Source organism: Arvicola amphibius, chromosome 5 (assembly GCF_903992535.2).
Source record: "Arvicola amphibius chromosome 5, mArvAmp1.2, whole genome shotgun sequence".
Taxonomy (NCBI): domain Eukaryota; kingdom Metazoa; phylum Chordata; class Mammalia; order Rodentia; family Cricetidae; genus Arvicola; species Arvicola amphibius.
In genome coordinates, this window is record NC_052051.1 from 24,963,089 (window position 1) to 24,982,391 (window position 19,303).

The 19,303-nt window shown below is 40.2% G+C and overlaps 1 protein-coding gene across 1 annotated transcript in view; it reads left to right on the forward strand.

The window, feature by feature from the left end:
- The window catches only part of Csnk2a1 (casein kinase 2 alpha 1), a 41,021-nt gene extending 22,815 nt beyond the window's left edge, over window positions 1-18,206 (forward strand). The window contains 11 exon segments of the mRNA XM_042055062.1: window positions 396-497; window positions 934-984; window positions 2,304-2,363; window positions 4,365-4,448; window positions 8,642-8,752; window positions 9,270-9,371; window positions 11,508-11,608; window positions 12,318-12,466; window positions 13,572-13,658; window positions 15,350-15,420; window positions 15,422-18,206. Coding sequence (XP_041910996.1) covers window positions 396-497; window positions 934-984; window positions 2,304-2,363; window positions 4,365-4,448; window positions 8,642-8,752; window positions 9,270-9,371; window positions 11,508-11,608; window positions 12,318-12,466; window positions 13,572-13,658; window positions 15,350-15,420; window positions 15,422-15,493 — 990 coding nt within the window. The 3' untranslated portion in view covers window positions 15,494-18,206.
- The last annotated feature ends 1,097 nt before the right edge of the window (window positions 18,207-19,303 follow it).

Here is a 19,303-nt window from a genome sequence, read left to right on the forward strand (position 1 = left end):
ATTATAGGCTGAGCCTTATCTCTGGGCCACTAAAAGTTTGTGGGTTTCTTTTTGCTTTTTTGTTGTTGTTGTTTGTTTGTTTTAAAGGATCTACTATGTTGCCATTTTAAATGATGGTTCACAAGGTTTTAAAGTGTAGCATACTACTATTAAATAGAGACCAAATGAAGATTCTGTGACTATCTGGTCTTTGGAGTGGGAATTTTATACCTGCAGAGTGCCCGACAGTGTTGGGAGGGCTTCAGAGAAGTCTGTCACATTTCCTTTCTTCAAGAAGCCCAGATAGAAGCTGTTCTGTATTATATATAACTGTATATAATAACTTCCAGTATAACTGGAAGATATACTGAGAAGTATTTTTGTGTGTATATGCTAATACACTTTTACCATTTCAGCCAGTAAAAAAGAAGAAAATTAAGCGTGAAATAAAGATTTTGGAGAATTTGAGAGGCGGTCCCAACATCATCACACTTGCAGATATTGTAAAAGACCCTGTGGTGAGTACAGTCGTTGTTAGCTATGCTTGCCAGGGCTCAGGAGGTATTGGGCCCAAAGTACAACTTATTTTGTTCTGTTTTTACTACCCTACCATTAAATATTGCTTTAAATGTTCTAAATCAGTTACACATTTAACCAGCTTAGTGCTCCTGCTTTGAAAGAAAAGACTTAAAACATGTGCACACATATGTACCCACAAAGTCTGTTATTCTAAGAGATTGATATCCTTAAAAAACCAAATGTGTTGAAATCCAATCTGCAAACCTAGGCCTAGGGCCAATGGGCAATAGGAATATTGTTGGGTCCTCTAGAGCCTTGGGAGGTTTACTACTGTAGCAAAGGCTACATTCCCCACATTCCCCACACAAAGCCCACAAGCTGTAAACTAAAGCTGCTTGGACCAATACTAATGCATTTTCCTTTTTCTTCCCTTAGTCACGAACCCCCGCCTTGGTTTTTGAACACGTAAACAACACAGACTTCAAGGTATAAGCAACCATTTCAAACTATACAGAACATCTTTTGGGAACGTTGGTATAAAAAGAGCTTGCTTTTTTGCTTGTTTTAAAAAGAATGTTTTGCTGCTAGATTGATTGATCAGTGCTCAAAGTAGTATCTGTTTTCCATGGATATTTTACACTTGCATCTGTTTAGTGCTCTTTGAATAACTAGTAAGTACATTTATAGCTAGCACATTTATTATTGATTTAATAGTTTCTGCTGGTAATCAGACTAGTGAAGGTGACAATATATGCTGACTTTAGGTTCAAGAGTGAATAAATTGTTTCTGTAATAGTAAGGACTACATGCATATTCCATAAGATCTTAGGAACTTTGGGCTCTTATTCTTTTTCCTTATTCTTGTTCTGTTGGTTATTGAACCCAGGTCTTGAGCGTTTAAAGTGCCTGGCAGTTCAACTATCATTGAGATGTATCTTTGTACTCCCCTAGGGTATGGATCATAAAAGATAATGAGGAAAGGTCATGTAAGATTTTGCTATAGCACAAACATGGACAATACATATCTTTTATTCAAACAGTTCTCTATTCTGGTATAACCGAAGAATGTAGGCACTTTCCTCAAGTACACATTTAATAGAGTTTGACTTGACTTTGTACAAATCTGGTGTCTGAATGTTAGTACACTAAACATGGTTTATTTTGTTTGAAAAAAAGAGAAAAAAGAACTATTTTAGATATTTTATAATCAGAATAATAAACTTCCAGAGAATGCCACTCACCATTTAAAGGTAATTAGTTGTAAAAAAAAATAATAATAATAATCTACAGCCTTTTTAGAAACTGGAAAAGTTATATTGCAGATGTTTGCAGTCTAGGGTAATTCTACACTGGAATAGTTCTGTTCTATTGGCTCAGCAAATCTGTCTTTACATTTTCATATCCCCCTGGTGATGGTAGTACCAAGTGTGTAGGCATAAGAAGGACATTTCACTACTATAAAGGTTGTCTAGCAAAATGCCTTTGAAGGAAGTTAGAAGGTAAATGAAGAGAAAACCCTAGGTGGTAAAAGTATATCAGTGAATGTTGTGTCAGTCGTATATATAGGTAGGTCCAGCATTGCATTATAGCTTCAGTATATGTTTGTGTTATTCTTTACTTTTGCATGTAGAGGTGAAGACTTCAAGAGTCTCTTGAAACTGGAGAAATAGAGAGCATTTGAAAAATAAATCTTGGGACCATGGCGAATGAGCCAGTTTTTAGTTGAAGTTACTATTAATTATGATGAGTAAAGTGTTAGCTTACCATTGTTTTATAGCTTAAATAATCTCATTTGTCTTTAACAGCAATTGTACCAGACGTTAACAGACTATGACATTCGATTTTACATGTATGAAATTCTAAAAGTAAGTAACTGTAGGTACTAAGTATTTTTGAATTGGTCTTTGCTTCGTTGAGAAGTTTATTTGATAGTAGAAAAACCAGGGGGTTAACTTTGTAATGTGTGCTAAACTCAAGGAGCTTCAGCAGTATTTGTAAACTGTTTTAGTACTAGACTCTTGGGTAAAGTCTCAGTAATGAAATGGGGTACAAAGAAACTGTAATTAGAACATGTGGGTTTTATGTGACAGGGCCTCTTAAGCAAGGGTGGCCTTTCTTGGTGATCCTCCTGCCCTAGCCTCCCACATTCTAGGACTCACAGTTACCACCCACCACACCCACACCCAACTTTACAATGCCCCCCCCTTTTTTTCTCTTTTGGTTACAGTTTTTATCCTGTTGATGCATGCCAAACAGGGATTTTACCAATTAGCTATTTCCCCAGCCCTAGATTGCCTTAAAGAAAACTGGGGGTGGAAGTGACAGTGTAAAAACAACTCTTTTTTTTTTTTTGTGCATTGGCTGTCGATATACTTTATTTTACTTTGGATTCAACAAATGACGGTAGCCTAGCAGTGCAGGCCTTCCTGTAATCCCAGTATGAGGACTGCTGCATGTTCGGGGCCAGCCTGGGCTACAGAGTGAGACTGTCAAGAAATAAACAAGATTAAAGAAAGATTCTTGAACTCAACCCTCAGAGAGTTATTGTTCTAAAGACTGTAAATTTCTTCCTGTAGACTGTTGATTACAGTGGACTTTGATTTCTAAAGTGAGATCACAAATCCTTGGCACTCAGTAGTTCCAAGATCAGATTTATAAGGAGAGAACTGCTTAGTTGGCTAAAATTTCTTATGAATATAGGTTTTAATACCATGCCAGCTGTTTAAGATTTAAAAGTATCAAAAGAAAGCTAGGCATGTTTGCACATGCTATTGATCCCAGCACTTGGGGAGGCAGAGGCAGGCAGATCTCTGGTTTTGAGGCCAGTCTGTTGTACATAGTGAATTCTAGGCCAGCCAGAGTTAAATAGTGAAACACTGTTTCCCTTCCCTCTCCCCCCTCAAAGTAGCATCAAAGATTATACTTTCAGAGACATTTGATCTTCTGTTGGCTCATGTGGAAAGCAGGACTTAAAGCTGTAGACATATTTTGCCCAGCCTCGCAAACTAGAATCACAGGTTGTCCTAGGAAGAGCAAGAACTTACGTAGCTAATGGCAGTGTTTGACTAAAGGCCAGGATTGACAAACTCAAAGGTGTGTTGCTCTATTCACTTTAATTTAAGCTTATGAACTGTATTCAGATTTGATAGATGACCTAGATCAGGAGTTGACAGATTTCTTTATAGGGCTAAAGTCTTTGTTCTGTTGTTCACCTCTGTTGTTACAGCAAGAAAATAGCCGTGGTTAGTGTGTGTACACAGTCATAGTTGTGTGCAGATAAAACATTCATATAAACAGGCAGCTGGGGATTTCACCCCCACTCTCAGCCACTGAAGAAATTACTGTTCTTCAAACAAAGTGTTGGTAGGCGAATTTTCTTCTGAGGAGAATGTGTTTATAGAAATAATTTAAGTTTTGGATAAGGAGTTGTACAGTTGCTGTGGACGTTAGTTCTTTCTGAACAGAAAGGATGCTGCAATAACTAGAGAGCAGCAATACCTATAACCCAGCACTCAGAAGGCTGGGGGGGAGGTTGACAGAAGTCTAAGTAGCTGGGCTACAACATAGCAAGATCCTGTCTTTCAGAGAGAGATAGGGAGAGAGAGAGAGAGAGAGAGAGAGAGAGAGAGAGAGAGAGAGAGAGAGAGAGAGAGAGAGAGAGAGAGAGAGAAATGGGATGAGATGAGGTGATTTTGTAACTTGAATATGAGATTTGACTCTGAACCAGGTTTTGAGGAATAGCTGAGAGCAACTATTCCTGATTCCCTGATTTCTGGATTGTGAGGTTAGAAAAAAAAACTGACACAGAAGAAAAAAAACAAGTTACTTAAAACACTGACTCATGTAAACAAATCTCTTTTTTGCAGGCCTTGGATTATTGTCACAGCATGGGGATTATGCACAGAGATGTGAAACCCCATAATGTCATGATTGATCATGAGCACAGAAAGGTAATGTCATAGTTGAACTTCTTTTGTAAATATGGTGGAGAGTTAGCAGTCCATCTTCAATACTTATCCCCATTACCTTAGTCCTTAGTACCTGTTAGATACTTGATAAAATACTTGTTCATACTTGGGCTGAGTGTGATGGCACATGCCCTTAATCCCAGCACAGAGGCAGGGGGGATCTCTTTGAGTCCAAGGCCAGGGTGGTCTACATAGCAAGTTTCAGGGCTATGTAGGGCTATATACTAGTATATACTTAGTATATAGAGACCTTGTCTCAAAAAATAAATAGGACCAGGCAGTGGTGGTACATACTATTAATCCCAGAATTTGGGAAGCAGAAACAGGTGGATTTCTGAGTTAGAGACCAGTCTGGTCTACAGAGCAAGTTCCAGGACAGCCAAGGCTACACAGGGAAAACCTGCCCTGAATAAACAAACAAATAATTAAATAAATAAATGGCCTGCCTCGAACAACTAAATAAATAAATGAGTAAATGAATAAATAAAACACATGCTTATGAAGTTGATAAATTATTCAGAATACGCTGCTTTAGTAGCAGAGATCAAGAAGCCTGTGACCTTTACAAATGCTGTAATAGTAGCATGCTTTGTAATATTTCAGATTTTAGTGTGTGTGTGTGTGTGTGTGTGTGCGCGCGCGCGCATCACTACACCTGGATTTAGAAGATAGAGGTCAATGTCATATGTCTTCCTTGATTACTCTCCATTTCATTATTTCAGACAGGGTTTCTCACTGAACCTCAAGATGGAGGAATTCGCTAATCCCTCTGACCATTGTCCTCAGGAATGCCCCTGTTTTGTCAACCTTTGGGATTACAGACACATGCTCTCACACCTAGTTTATAACATAGGTCGTGTGGTCAGAACTCAAGTTTTCTTATTTATACAGCCGACAGGCACTTTATTAGCTGAACCATCTCCCCATTCCTCTGAACCCCCTTTTTTATTTGTGTGTGTTGAAACAGGGTCTCTCTTTGTCGCCCTGGCTGTCTTGGAACTCACTGTGTAGACCAGGGTATCCTCAAACTCACAGCAATCCACCTGTTAGCTTCTGCCTCCTGAGTGCTGAGATTAAAAGGCATGTGTCACTATGTATATTTATTTCTCTTCTGGAGACAAAGTTTTACTCAATAGCTAGCTCTTTGTCCTCCTTTTTTTGCTTCCCTCTCTTCCTGCTTTTGTTTGTTTTTGAGATGGTTTCTCTGTGTAACCCTGGCTGTCCTGGCTCTTGCTCTGTTTACTAGTCTGGCTTCAAACTCACAGAGATCTACCTTTTTCTGCCTCCTAAATGCTGGGATGTAAAGTGTGCGTCACCACACCCGGAGTGATAGAATCTTTTTTAAAAATTCATTATTTTGTGAAGGGAGGAATGGGGTGTGTATATGAGTTTGGACATGTTATACCATGGTATGTGTATAGAGCTCAGAGGAAAACTTCGGTGTCATTTTTTTTTTCCTTCTACCATGTAAGTCCCAGGACTTGAACTGAGGTCATCAACCTTGGTAGAAAGTGCAGTATCTTGTCATATATCAGAGGGTATCTTTGAATTTCTGATCCTCCTGCCTCTATCTTTTGAGTGCTGAGATTACAGCGTGTCTCCATGCTCAGTTTATGTGACACTGGAGGCTGAACTCAACGTGTTGAGCAATCTACACAAGCATTCTGACAAGTGTGTGTGTGTGTTTCAATGTATGTGTGTCAACCTTGCGTTTCTTCCTCTGGAGTCATACATCTCTGGTTTTTTGTTTTGTTTTGTGTGGTTTTTTGTTGTTGTTGTTTGTTTGTTTTGTTTTGTTTTTGAGACGGTGTCTCTTATTGGCACCTGGTACTCACTAATTTGGTAGCTGGCTAGCCAGTGAGCTGCATGAGTCATTCCCCCTGCTATTATTTCTGCAATGCTGTGATTACCAATGTGTGCTACCTTGCCTGATACTTGTTTTTCGTTTGTGTGCTGAGGTTAAAACTCAGGTTCATATCCCTTTTTTGTTTTTGTTTTGTATTTTGAGACAAGATTTCTCTGTGTAACTTCCCTAATTGTCCTGGAAGTAGCTCAGTAGACCAGACTGCCTCTCCCTCCGAGTACTGGGATTAAAGGCGTCTGCTACCATCGCTCGGTGGTTCATATCCTTTTATGTCAAGCACTTTGAGCTTTCTCCTTATCCCTGACATTCAGATTTTTAAGTTACCAAACCCATCTTTTTACACAGTGATGATTGTTGTCGACTTAAGGAATTTAGGTGACTAGTTAATACATTTTCTGACACATACCTTGTAACAGGTAGTTTGAGACTGGAGGTACATGAATGAACAAAGCAGACAAAAATGCTTTTCCGAAGAGGTTACGTTTCAGTTGAGTGTGGTAACTAAAGCCGTTATGCAAGCAGTCTCAATACTTGGGAGACTGGGCTAGGTGATTGCTTCAAGTTCAAGGCCAGCTTGGTTCTATATAGTGAGAACCTATTTCAGGGAGGTATTAGAAAGGGAAGGAAGGATAGTGGGATCAGTGAGTAGGCAATGGCAGATCACAGAAGATACTTTAGATTTAACTAAGGAATATGTTGTGATTAGTTAGGGTTTCTATTTCTGTGAAAGAAAACCATGGCCAAAAGCTACTCAGGGAGGAAAAGAAAAGATTTATTTCAGCTTATAGTCCCACAGCAAAGTCCATCACTGAGGGAACCTGGAGGGCAGGAGCTGAGGCAGAGACCATAGAGGAATGTTGATTATTGGCTTGCTTTCTCAGCCTGCTACAACCATCCACAATGAGCTGGGTTCTCACATATCATCAGTCAAGATAGTGCAACACAGGCTTGTCTGCCTGCCTGTCTGCCAGTCTGTTGGGGCATTTTCTCAGTTGAGGCTTCTTCTTCCCAGGTGACTCGAGCTTACGTTAAGTTAAAATAAAACTAGCCAGTACAGTGTTTTGTAGGATGTTTTATAGGGTCCATTGGAAAAGTGACAATTTTGAGAGTACTGAACTGGACCCAGAAATACAATGTTAAGAAAAAAATATATTCCAAGAAGGAAAAGGAGTTTCTCTCCCTGAGTAAACTAATGAACTCTAGGGCAGACACCAGCACATAGTATTTTCTAATTTGATTCAGTGTAACACTGAGTGCCTAAACATTTTATCAGATTCCTCAGACTTCCCCTTCTTCCCTTTCAAATGCTGGCTACAAGCCCCAGGTTGTTGTAGCTGCATTTTTGAACAACAACAACTATTACTTTTTTACCCAACCCTTCTCTGGTTCAATTTACTAGAATATTTCAGAATTTAGGTAAATAGATTTACTGGTTTGTTAAAAATGATATTATTACATGCCAGGCCATGGTGGCTCACGCCTTTAATCCCAGCACCTGGGAGGCGGAGGCAGATGGATCTCTGTGAGTTTGAGGCTAGCCTGGTCTACAAGAGCTAGTTCCAGGACAGTCAGAACTGTCACACAGAGAAACCCTGTCTCGAAAAAAAAAATGTGCTGGGATTAAAGGCATGCACCACTACCACTGCCCGGTCCAAAACACATTTTTATACAGGTTTCTGTGATCTAGTTTAGGAAAGCGAAACTCAGTTTCTGTTGCTTACCTTCAGAAAAAAAGAGAATGGGCAAAATGAGTACATAAGGGGGAGTTTTACAGTTTTACTGTCTGAGGCCTACACTGTTCCAGGAACTCAGGCTAGGAATGTAGCTCAGTGCCTAGGAAGCCCTAGCTAGGGTCAAAGGCTAGCACACAAAGAAAAAGGCAAAAACTTTACCAAAAGTATGCTTATCATTTTAGAAACTTAGAAAATATAGGTATTATGGAAATTAGCCAGAAACCATGGATAAAAAACAATGTATGTGTATTAAAATCATAATATCACAATATGGCGTGCCGGAATAGCAGCGTGAATAGAGCTGAGTACGTTGGGGGAAGAGGACTTTCAAGTCATGTTTCCCCAGACCTTTTCTCTGAGGACAGGGAGAGGGTCTGGGCAGAGTGCAGGCATGTTGAAAGTTCCCTGCATATGTGGTGAAATCACTAAAATGCAAATGCAATGGCATTGCAAAGTGCTGGCAAGGATGTGGACACCTTGTTGAGGATGCTTTCTCTGGAGCACTCCATTGTTGGGATGAGAATAGATGAAAGATGCTGTAGTTATATGTGACTTGTTCTCCCTCCCACCCCTTTCAGCTAAGGCTAATAGACTGGGGCTTAGCTGAATTTTACCATCCTGGCCAAGAATATAATGTTCGAGTTGCTTCCCGATACTTCAAAGGTCCAGAGCTACTTGTAGATTATCAGGTAAGAAGAGAATGGCAAGTATAGTGTTGTTCCTGTGCTTATTTAGCACAGAATTTACAGAAATGTCAGTTTGTGCTTTGAGTAAACCATTTATTATATCTGTAGCTGTCCTTTTTAAGGTAAAATGTAACAAATACATGAGCTGTCTTCTGTAATTTGTTTTATTTGTGGTAATGTTAAATTATGGTCCTTAATTTGCCAAAGCAAAACCAGAAGATTACCAATAAAAGGTTATCTTGATCCAGAAGAAATGTTGTAAATAACTTCTAATCATGCTTTTAGGAGATAGAGGCAAAAGGATTTTGATCAAGATTCGATTGATCCCCAGTACTAAAAAAATGAAAAAAGAAAAAAAACACAAGCCAATAACTGGGTAAAAGAAGTCATAAAAAGACTGAGAAGTGGTACATGAATGTGTTATTGATGGTTCACTGTGAGCAAAGTGAATTTTAAAATTCTTTTATAATGTCTATTGTGTCTGGGAATTCATGTGATAACAATGTTTTCTTTAATACAGATGTATGATTATAGTTTGGATATGTGGAGCTTGGGTTGTATGCTGGCAAGTATGATCTTCCGGAAGGAGCCATTTTTCCATGGACATGACAATTATGATCAGGTGATAACATGTTATTCCCACTAAGAAATTTATTGACCTAATTAAAAAATTAGCCAGATCTGCAAACTCATAAGAAACTTCAGTGGGGTTGGACTACAGGTGAGCTCCAAGCCAGGCTGGGCTATAAGGTTTAAAAATTAAAAACCCACGCTGGGTGGTGGTGGTGCACGCCTTTAAACCCAGCACTTGAGAGGCAGAGGCAGAGGCAGGCAGATCTCTGTGAGTTCGAGGCCAGCCTGGTCTACAAGAGCTAGTTCCAGGACAGGCTCCAAAGCCACAGAGAAACCCTGTCTCGAAAAACCACAAAAGAAAAAAAACTTAAAAACCCATCCAGATGTGGTTTTGTATTCCTTGTACCTGGGAGTCAAAAGGCATGTGGGCATGTGGATCCCAGAGTCCATGTCCTGTGTTATGCCCCACCCCCACTCTCCCACACATGGTGCGCACACCTTTAATCCCTTCACTCAGGAGGAAGAGGCAGCAGATCTCTGTGAGTTAAAAGCCAGCTTGGTCTACACAGCAAGTTCCAGGACAGTCAGAGCTACATAGGGTGAATTTGTCTCAAAAACTTAAAAAATAAAACAATTTTTTAAAAAAATAAAGTACAGTTGCCTCATAACCCCCTCCTCCCAGTCTCACCTCCAAATCCAATTCTTAATGCACAGTGCCTGATAATTCTCTGCTTGTTCACTGGAGCCCTACATTTTAATCTTCAGACATCAGAGTCTCACCCCTCCCCCAGTCTTGTTAATGTTTGTTGCTTCATTGTAAAGTGTGCATGTAAAATGCTCTATAAAATACATGTTCAGGACTAGAGAGACAACTTAGTGGCTTAGAGGGTTTGCTGCTCTTGCAGATGACCTGGGTATAGTTTTTAGCACCCACATCAGTCAGCTCTCAACCAGCTGTAGTACAGTTCTGGGGAATCTGGTGTCCTCTTCTGGCCTCCATGAGCACAACACACGTGTGGTACACATACATACATAAAAAGGTTGCTTTTTGCTGTTATTGTTGGGGCAGGGATGTTAAATAGTTTGCAAAAAACGAGGCTGGAACCAGGCATGATACTACACGCCCTCAATCCCAGCACTTGGGAGGCAGTGTGAGTTTGAGGACAACCTGGTCTACAAAAAGAGTTCTAAGACAGGAAGGGCTGTTACACAGAGAAACCTTTTCTCAAAAGAAAAAAAAAAAAGATGAGGCTAGAGAGATGGGTCAGTGGTAAATCCACTTTTTGACCTTGCAGAGGACCTGATTTCAGTTTCTAGCACCTACACAATGGCTAATTGCAGATCCAAGTGCTCTAACCCTCCAGGTGATTGGCCACTATGGGCTCTAGGTGTATATGTGGTACATAGACATATATGTAGACAAAACACCCATATACATCAAATAAAAATAGAACTCCTTTAGAAGAGAAGAAAATATTTTCTTCCATGTGTCGGCTTATATTTAATAGTGCTTTGGTTATTTTCTCTATATAAATTGTGTTTAGGTGTCTATATATATCAATAGAAATGTAGGTGGTACTTTGAACTAATTACACTTGCCCCTTGGAATTTAAGGAAATTAAATTAGTGGTGATAATAGGAAGGTATTAATGCCTAGTTCTCTTTGGGCATAGTAGACGTTTTGTTTTGCTTTTTGAGCCAGGGTATCTCTGTGTAGCCTTGACTGGCCTGGAAAGCAGATCTGCCTTCCTCTGTTCCCTTACCCCTCAAGTGCTGGGATTAAAGGTGTGAGCCACTAAAGTCTACAAAGAGGAATGCCTTCAGATAGCTCATTGTCTATAGGCAAATCCAGCAATAGAAGCAATTGACTATAGTAATGTAAATGCAGAAGTGTGGCAAGTTCCAAAGAAGAGACACCATCATTTGAGTTGTGACGAGGAAAAAAGACCCTGGGGGGAGGGGAAACTTTCAAGGGGAGAAAAAAGCAAAATAGGTGGACTTTTCTAACATTTTCACATTGAGTTGACTTAAGTACTTTATAGGACATACTCCTGCTACACACCAAAATTTGAACTAAGCATTAAGGGACATTTATTTTAGGGCATATCAGTACCATTTATTATTAGTTACTGATTTGATCATACAATATGCTTGTGTTGTGAGCTTTGTTTTTCTTTAATATTAGTTGGTGAGGATAGCCAAGGTTCTGGGAACAGAAGATTTATATGACTATATTGACAAGTACAACATTGAATTAGATCCACGTTTCAACGATATCTTGGGCAGGTAAGTCACACATACACACACAAAATTTGTCTGTGTTTTGGCATTTTGGTTCCTGGAAATTGTCTTGTTCTCTTTGCCAAAAGTGTAAGGTGTCTGATCTGGAGCTGCAGGATGCTGTCTGAGCACACATGATAACATCGGATTGAATGGCCATCTGTCCTAATTGACATAGGAAAGTCTTGAGTGTGACGATTATAGCCAGGGGGGTCTTGGGAAAGGAATTTAAGTAAGTTTGGATCTGAGTAGAAGAATCCAGTTGGATCCAACATTGATACAGTTTGTGTCTTAAATGTTAGGACTTTCTAAACAAAGAAATAGACTGATTTGCTGACAGCTGCCTGGCAGTGCTGAAGAGACAGAATAGGAATATACTGGCCACTTCATACGAGGACACAGACTTACTGAAGCAAAGACATTTATCTGCCAAGTGGCAGAATTGGCAAAGAATGAAGATGGAGGAAGAGTGTTGGCTATCTCAGACGCTGACTGCTGCACAAGAACATTAACAGCCTGAAGTGTGGCTCTTCAGAGGGGAAGACCCAGGTTTCTCCTTGGTGCAGCATTGTCCTTTCCAGTTGCCAGCCACCTATCTGTGGGTGTCATCCCCTTGAGAACAGGAGTGATAAAAGACTGTCCTCTGGATTTTATCCTTCTTTGCTTTTGTTCTGTACCCTGCATCCCATTTCTCATTTCTAGCTTTGCCTTACAGACACTCTCGTAAGCGATGGGAACGCTTTGTCCACAGTGAAAATCAACACCTTGTTAGCCCTGAGGCCTTGGATTTTCTGGATAAGCTCCTGCGATATGACCACCAGTCACGGCTCACTGCAAGAGAGGCTATGGAGCATCCTTACTTCTGTGAGTCCAGTTGTGTAGCCCTTCACTGCCTAGCAGATTATATGAGGCAGAGGAGAATTTATGTTGTAAACAAGGTTCTGAGTGTTATAGATCAGATCTGGAATCTAGCTCCTACCAAAAAGTTACTTCACCCATTCTGAGCCTCATTTTCTTCAGCTGAGGGGCACTGTCAGCAGTTGACATGCAGAATTACTGGGAAGAGAGATAGGGATATAGCCAGTGGTAGAACACTTACCCAGTACATGTAAAACCTTCAATTTAATCCACAGTGCTACCAAAAATGGACATGATGTTTTAATGAAGTTTTGCTGTCTATCAGACATGTGTTGGTTCGTGCCTATAATCTCTATATTTCAGAGACCTAGACAGGAGGTTCACCACAAGTTCCAAGTCAGATTGGATTACATAGTAAATTCCAAGCCAGGCTGGGGTTATAAAGTAAGAATCTATACAAAACAAAACAAAGCAGAATTGTTGCAAAGATTCTTGTCTATAGACATTTATTTTCCTACCAATTCCCTATGGCTGGTTTGGCTTGGTGGAATATAATAGGTCTTGACCTGTTCCATCTCTGCCAATCATTTGTTGGAGAAAGCCAGTGAAATTTACAAGTCTTAACTGTTGTATAAACCATTAAGGTTTATGGGTATATAGCCAACTATGATAACTAAAACACATAGGCTGGTTGGTATAAAAAGTAAGTCTGCTTATAGCACTAACCTACATAGGCAAATAGCTTTAGCCCATTCAATCTCCTGCTCTGGTGGACCAATTCACTGATAATAAATTGTTCTCTTGGCCAGATTAGATTGTATTATCTCCATTAAACATTCATTTAACCATTATTTTTAATTTAGCTCTATAATGGATACTTTCTTATCATCCTGCTGTTATATTCAGACTTGGGTTTTTAACCACAGTTCTACAGGCCAGGTGTTTATTATTTATTATTTGATTCATGGTGATGGTAGTTGCCACTATATGTTCTAAAAGTGATACAGAGTATAAATTAAAGGTAAAGATTGAAGGTAGCTGCTCTTATTTCTCCCCAACTGGTTTAGTACGTCAAGCAGAACAGAATCTAACTTTATTATCTGTTTTCTAGACACTGTTGTGAAAGACCAGGCTCGAATGAGTTCATCCAGCATGCCAGGGGGCAGTACACCTGTCAGCAGCGCCAATATGATGTCAGGTTGGTTGATTGGTAATTCTCTTTTTAGAAAACTTAGAAAAAAGTTACTGTTCTTAGTTTCAGTTCTCTCTTTGTGCCTTTCTTATAAAATGGTGGAGATGGATAGATGTGAGAACATTGACGTGAATTGTGTGGGAGCCAGAGGTCAGCCTCAAATATGGTTGCTAGGGAGCCATCCACATTCTTGTTAATAGTGTTTACCTGAGTGTATGCCTGTGTAACACAATATAGGCTTTCTCCCAAGGACACATCAATTTGGTTAGGCTAAGTGGCCAGACAGCCCCAGGGGTCTGTCTTTTTCCCCATCCCCAACCCTAGGTTTACAATTATACCCCTACATGTAACTTTTTTCTATGGGTGCTGGGATCAAAAATTGATCGGTGTGTATATATAATCTGTGCTACTAAATAGTCTGGATGTACTTTAGTGACACTGTCTTGAGTAGGATATCAGTGGTGTCTCCCCTTCAAATCTCCAGTATCCCTGCAGAAAAGTTCTTGCAGAGACTTGAATTCCCAACAAATCCTGAAGAACAAAGAGATATGTGTTTGTTGTGATTGCTTTTTTTGAAACTGTCTTGTATATATAGCTCAAAGAGACTTTTCACTATAGACTCCTTTAAACCTTTTATATTTTGAATCATGTACAAAAATCTCCTATATTCATGGTTTTACTTACTCAGGATCCAAAAAATACAATTTGTCTGGAATCTATCAAGAGAAAACATATTCATATAACTTTTGTTAGTTTTTTGTTAAATTATTTTATGACTGTGCCTAGTTTATAAACTAATCTTTATTATACATATATGTATGTAGAAAAAAGCATAGTATACATATACATAATATTGGGTACTATCCATGGTTTCAGGCACCCTAACGCCTTGGAACACATCCCCTACAGATAAGGGGCAGTCTTGTATTTGAGGGAGAGAGAGAAAACTGGCTAATTGAGGGCAAGCTGACATATAATTGTAATAAATGGAGAAGAAATCAAATGGAAATAGATACCAAATCACAGTCATAGTTTGTAAAGAATTCGCCTTTCTCCACTAAGTGACCATTGTAGATTTTTTTTTTAAGAGTATACCTCTTTTTTTTTTTTAACTTTATTTTATGTGCATTGGTGTGAAGGTGTCAGATTCCCTGGAACTGGAATTACAGACAGATGTGAGCTGCCATGTGGGTTCTGGGAATTGAACCCAGGTCCATTTGGAAGAGCAGTCACTTCACTCAACCACTGAGCCATCTCTCCGGCCCTGGCCATTGTAGATTGACAGCTGCCTGAAGTGCTATGCTGTTTAGTATGGTAGAAACGGCCCACACAGCTATTTAATAAAAACTGAATAAAATTAGTATTGAGTCTCCAGTCCTTGTAGCCACACTTCAAGTGTGTGCTAACCACATGTCTAGCCAGAGGTCATCCTGAGAGAAGGTGGGATGCAGAGCAGAGAGCCTCTAGACACCCTACTAATGATATCTGTGCATAATTGTCGGTTAGCTGCCTGCTAAATTTATTTATTAGGACTTGTTGGTTTTAACTTGGATTTGTACAGATTAAAGTGTGCAAAAATGTAGCCAAGAGAAGTCATGAAGAAAGAATCTTCATTGTATTACCTTTTGGGGAAAGTTTTATGGAAAGTTTGCTGGCTGTAATTGGTGTCTCGGGCTTACTGTTGGCTGTTCTTTCAGGGATTTCTTCAGTGCCAACCCCTTCACCCCTTGGACCTCTGGCAGGCTCACCAGTGATTGCTGCTGCCAACTCCCTTGGGATGCCTGTTCCAGCTGCCGCTGGCGCTCAGCAGTAATGATCCCCATCTATCTCCTGATGCCTAAGCAGAGGTGGGGAAGTCCACCCTCTCCTTGATGCAGCTTGCGCCTGGTTGGGAGGGGTGAGAAAACTTCAGAAGCACCGTGTCTGAACCGTTGCTTGTGGATTTAGTAGTTGAGTCATAAAAAAATTATAATAGGCTGATTTCTTTTTTTTGTTTTGTTTTGTTTTTGTTTTTTAAACTTGGACTTTTCATAACTCAGGGTATTCCCTGAAAAATTACTTGCAGATGGAATATTTCATGGACATTTTTTCTCCCTTTCCAAATTCAGTTCATCACCACTAAAGAAAAAGATAAACTGGCCTCAATCCCAGCTACTGTGTTTGGGTGGAGATTTCTTCCCCTTCCCACAATGCTCTCCCCACATTACTACACTCTTGGGGCGCAGATCTCATGCTCTTCCCCAGAGATTAGAAAGTGTAGCTTATCAAGGGAGGTGGGAAGGAAATAGTTAGGGAGGACCCAGTCTATCCTGAACATTGTTCTGCTGCTGGTCGCTTCTTCACCTTTCTTCAGGACTGCGTCCATGGGTTAGTCCAGCTCTGGTGGAGGTGGATCTGTCTTCATTACATCAAGATGTTAAAAGTCTACCCGACTTGCAGACAGATCCTAAAGCTTCTTTTCGGATTGAATCATGTCTTGCTGACCTAACCCTAAATCGTTTTAATTTTAGTTGAGTTTAAATCTGTGATACTTTCCCTGCTGGGCTCCTGCTTTGGTCATTCCCTTTCCATCTCCTCACATGCTGTGCTTCATAGCTGGTAGGAAAGGGAAGGCAAAATCTTTTTCAGTTTTCTTTGACTTGGCCATTTTGAAGTCAGTTAGTTACTGGGCATAATTTATTGCTTTTTAAAAAAGAAATACTGTCCATGTAAGTTTCATGCTAGTACTCTTAAGAGCTAACGGGTGATGTGGCCACACTGGGTTCATTTTAAACTTTGTACTTTTTTCTCCTCCTACCTTCCCCTTTCTTCACATGCCATCTAGTGAGGAGACCTGCTCTCAGAGTTATAATTGTATCTGAGAGGCAGGAGCAGAGCCACCATCTCCAGTGAACCAGAAATGGTAGACCTGTAATTGTGGGAAACTATCAGTTCTCTTGTTATGGCCCTGCTACCCCTCGCTGTGTGTATATATATAAAACTTTGTCCTTCATATGTGAAAGATCCAGTGTTGGAATTCTATGGTGTAAATAAACGTTTGGTTTTATTTATCAAGGGTAGATTTAAGTTCCCTGTGTAAAGGTCTCGCTGGGTGGGTGTCTCACATTCAAACCTGAGGGGACTACAGCCCATACCATGGAGGCTTCCCAGGGCCCTCATTTTTATGCACCCCTCGTTCGACCCATGGTACTGGGCAGGGCAGAGGCCTTAAAAAAAAAAAAAAGCACCACAAGCCAAAGCGTCTCTGGGGATTAAGGATCCTTTGCCATAAAACTCATTCTGTGTCTCAGCATTGCAGGGATTGGGGATAGGACAAGTCGCCAGTTTGTGTGTTTGTGTGTGTGTAAAGTGGACTTTCCACTGTAATCCAGCCACCTAAGTTTATCAGGTGCTTCACTGAGGAAGCCTAGTTTTTTAAGCACAATAGCAAATCATCAGCTCTGTATTTTCTCCTGTTGTTTCATTACAGTAGCTGCCTATGGGGACTAGGAAAAAAATCTTCCAACATATTTTAAGGCCTAAAATCTTAGTTCCCCATTCTCCTACCTTTATAGACTCATAAGCTTTCTCACCTGGCATCATAGACAAAACATAATTGTTTGGGGAGTTGAATTTAATTAACTTACCTAACTTTGTAATCCATCTTGGCTTTAGTAACTTTATCAAGGTGGTGGCTTTAGCGAATGTAATGATAAAAGTAGAGGACGCTAATGCCTTTCTTAACCTTTCTCAACCATAGGGAGAGCTAAAAAGAAAACTTTCTGACTGCAGAGTGATTTTTCTTTTTGGCTACTTGCAGTGACTATTTATTGTACTTGATTCTTGTATACCCTAGCGTGCTGTGAGGGTTACCATGTTGGATTTGTGCGGAGCTGAAAGCACCAGGTGTGCTAGAGATGCGGTTTGTGATTATGTTTGCACTGGATCGTGATTTGAACAAGACACTTAGACTGAATTCTTTCTTTTGAGGTGGAGAGGAAGGTTGTAATCAGGACTCCACACCCTGCTCACAGCTCAGAAATACAGATGTGTTTGAGGCTGCTGTGGACAGCTGCAGACGGCTGGGCCTCCTCACACTCATCACACCTAGTACAAGAGCTGATGGGGATGCAGAGGACTCTGGAGTGCCACCTAAGAGCCTTGTAAAATAATAGAAATGGAAAAGAAGCAAGGAGTCACGCAGAAATGTGAGGGTTTTAAAAGACCTGAGTGGGTGGTGTGTAGGGTGGTTTACAGAGTAACAACTTCTGTGTTGTAAATTACCTCATCTGTACACCTTGTATTGGGACACTATTTCTCAGCACTTCCTGTGTCTGCATTGCTTAGATGGTGGGAAATGAATGCCAATATAAAACAACTGTGTTGGCAAAGTATTTTTTACTTTGTTTTGAAGTGTACCCTTCCGCTCTTTAAGTTTAAAGTCAGAATTCCCCTCTTTGGTTTATTGGTTGTAATTGTATTGTAATTGGTATGACTAAGACATAACTGTGCTGGGAAGAAGTTGTGCCATGAAGGTCTTTAATTTTTTTTAATAAAAACATTTAATAAATGAAATGTCCCTGTAGCCTGAGCAATATGCTTCTCCAACCGACACCGTGTGTAATAAAGGATGGTTTAGTTTTTGTGTTATTTGAACTTAATACTGGGTTGGTGAAGATGTTAGGTGGGAGAAGTCGGTATTGGTGATAAAACTCTAAAGTCAGAGTTTTAGAAGAACTGTGGAAGGGAACACGGTGATTCTATTTCATTTACGTCTCTGTCATACACATTGTTACTAGGTATATCACATATCATCTGTTAGATGGGGCCGCTGTTGTTGGCAATGTGGTGAAAATGTATTTATGTCAGGTGTTTGGCACTGGCCTAATTCCTCTGGTTAGTCCTTGGTGTTTGCTGTATCAGCAGTTCACAGTACAGTTTGGAAGAGGTCCTTCCCTCTTCAGGACCTCTATGCTCTATGTGTTTTAAGGAAGGAGAAACTAAATGAATTGTCTGAGGACTTGCTTGCCTCTAATAACTGATTTTTTTTTTTTAAAGAACTTCTGAGTGGTACTTAATTTTAAAAGGCCTGTGGAAAAAGCTTGTTTCCGGGGGAGGGGTGCAAATGTTGGTTAAGTGTGTTATAGTCCCCGTGGACAGTCAGCCTTGAAGATAGCCTAACTATGGAGGCTGTTTTGCAGTTTTAGAGACCTGGGCTGGTGAGCTGTGGGAACAGGTAACTGTCAGCCAGTTGAGAAAAGTCCTCACAGACAGAGCAGATCCCATTTGCTTCTCACTTAACCGTGATTGTAAGAGCTGGAGAATGCTGGTATCCTGGATTTCTCTTTTGTCTTAGATCCTCACTGCATAGGATTTTATAGCTCCAACTTTGATCATTAGAGATTGAGGAGCTAGGTTGAGATGCAAGAAACTGTCATGTAATACAATTAGAGTTGATCGTTTGAGCAGATCCTGAAAGATGGAGTTTTGTTCTCATTCTCCACCAATCTCCCCAGCAGGTCCGAGTGGGTCTTGTACTGACAGGTCCTGCTGGGGCTTTTCTCCTTAGGGGTATAGTTTTAAGGTATGTCCCTGGTTGTGGGTAACTTCTAGGACCATTTCTCTCCTTTTTTGTTTTTTCAAGACAGGGTTTCTCTGTCAATAGTCCTGGG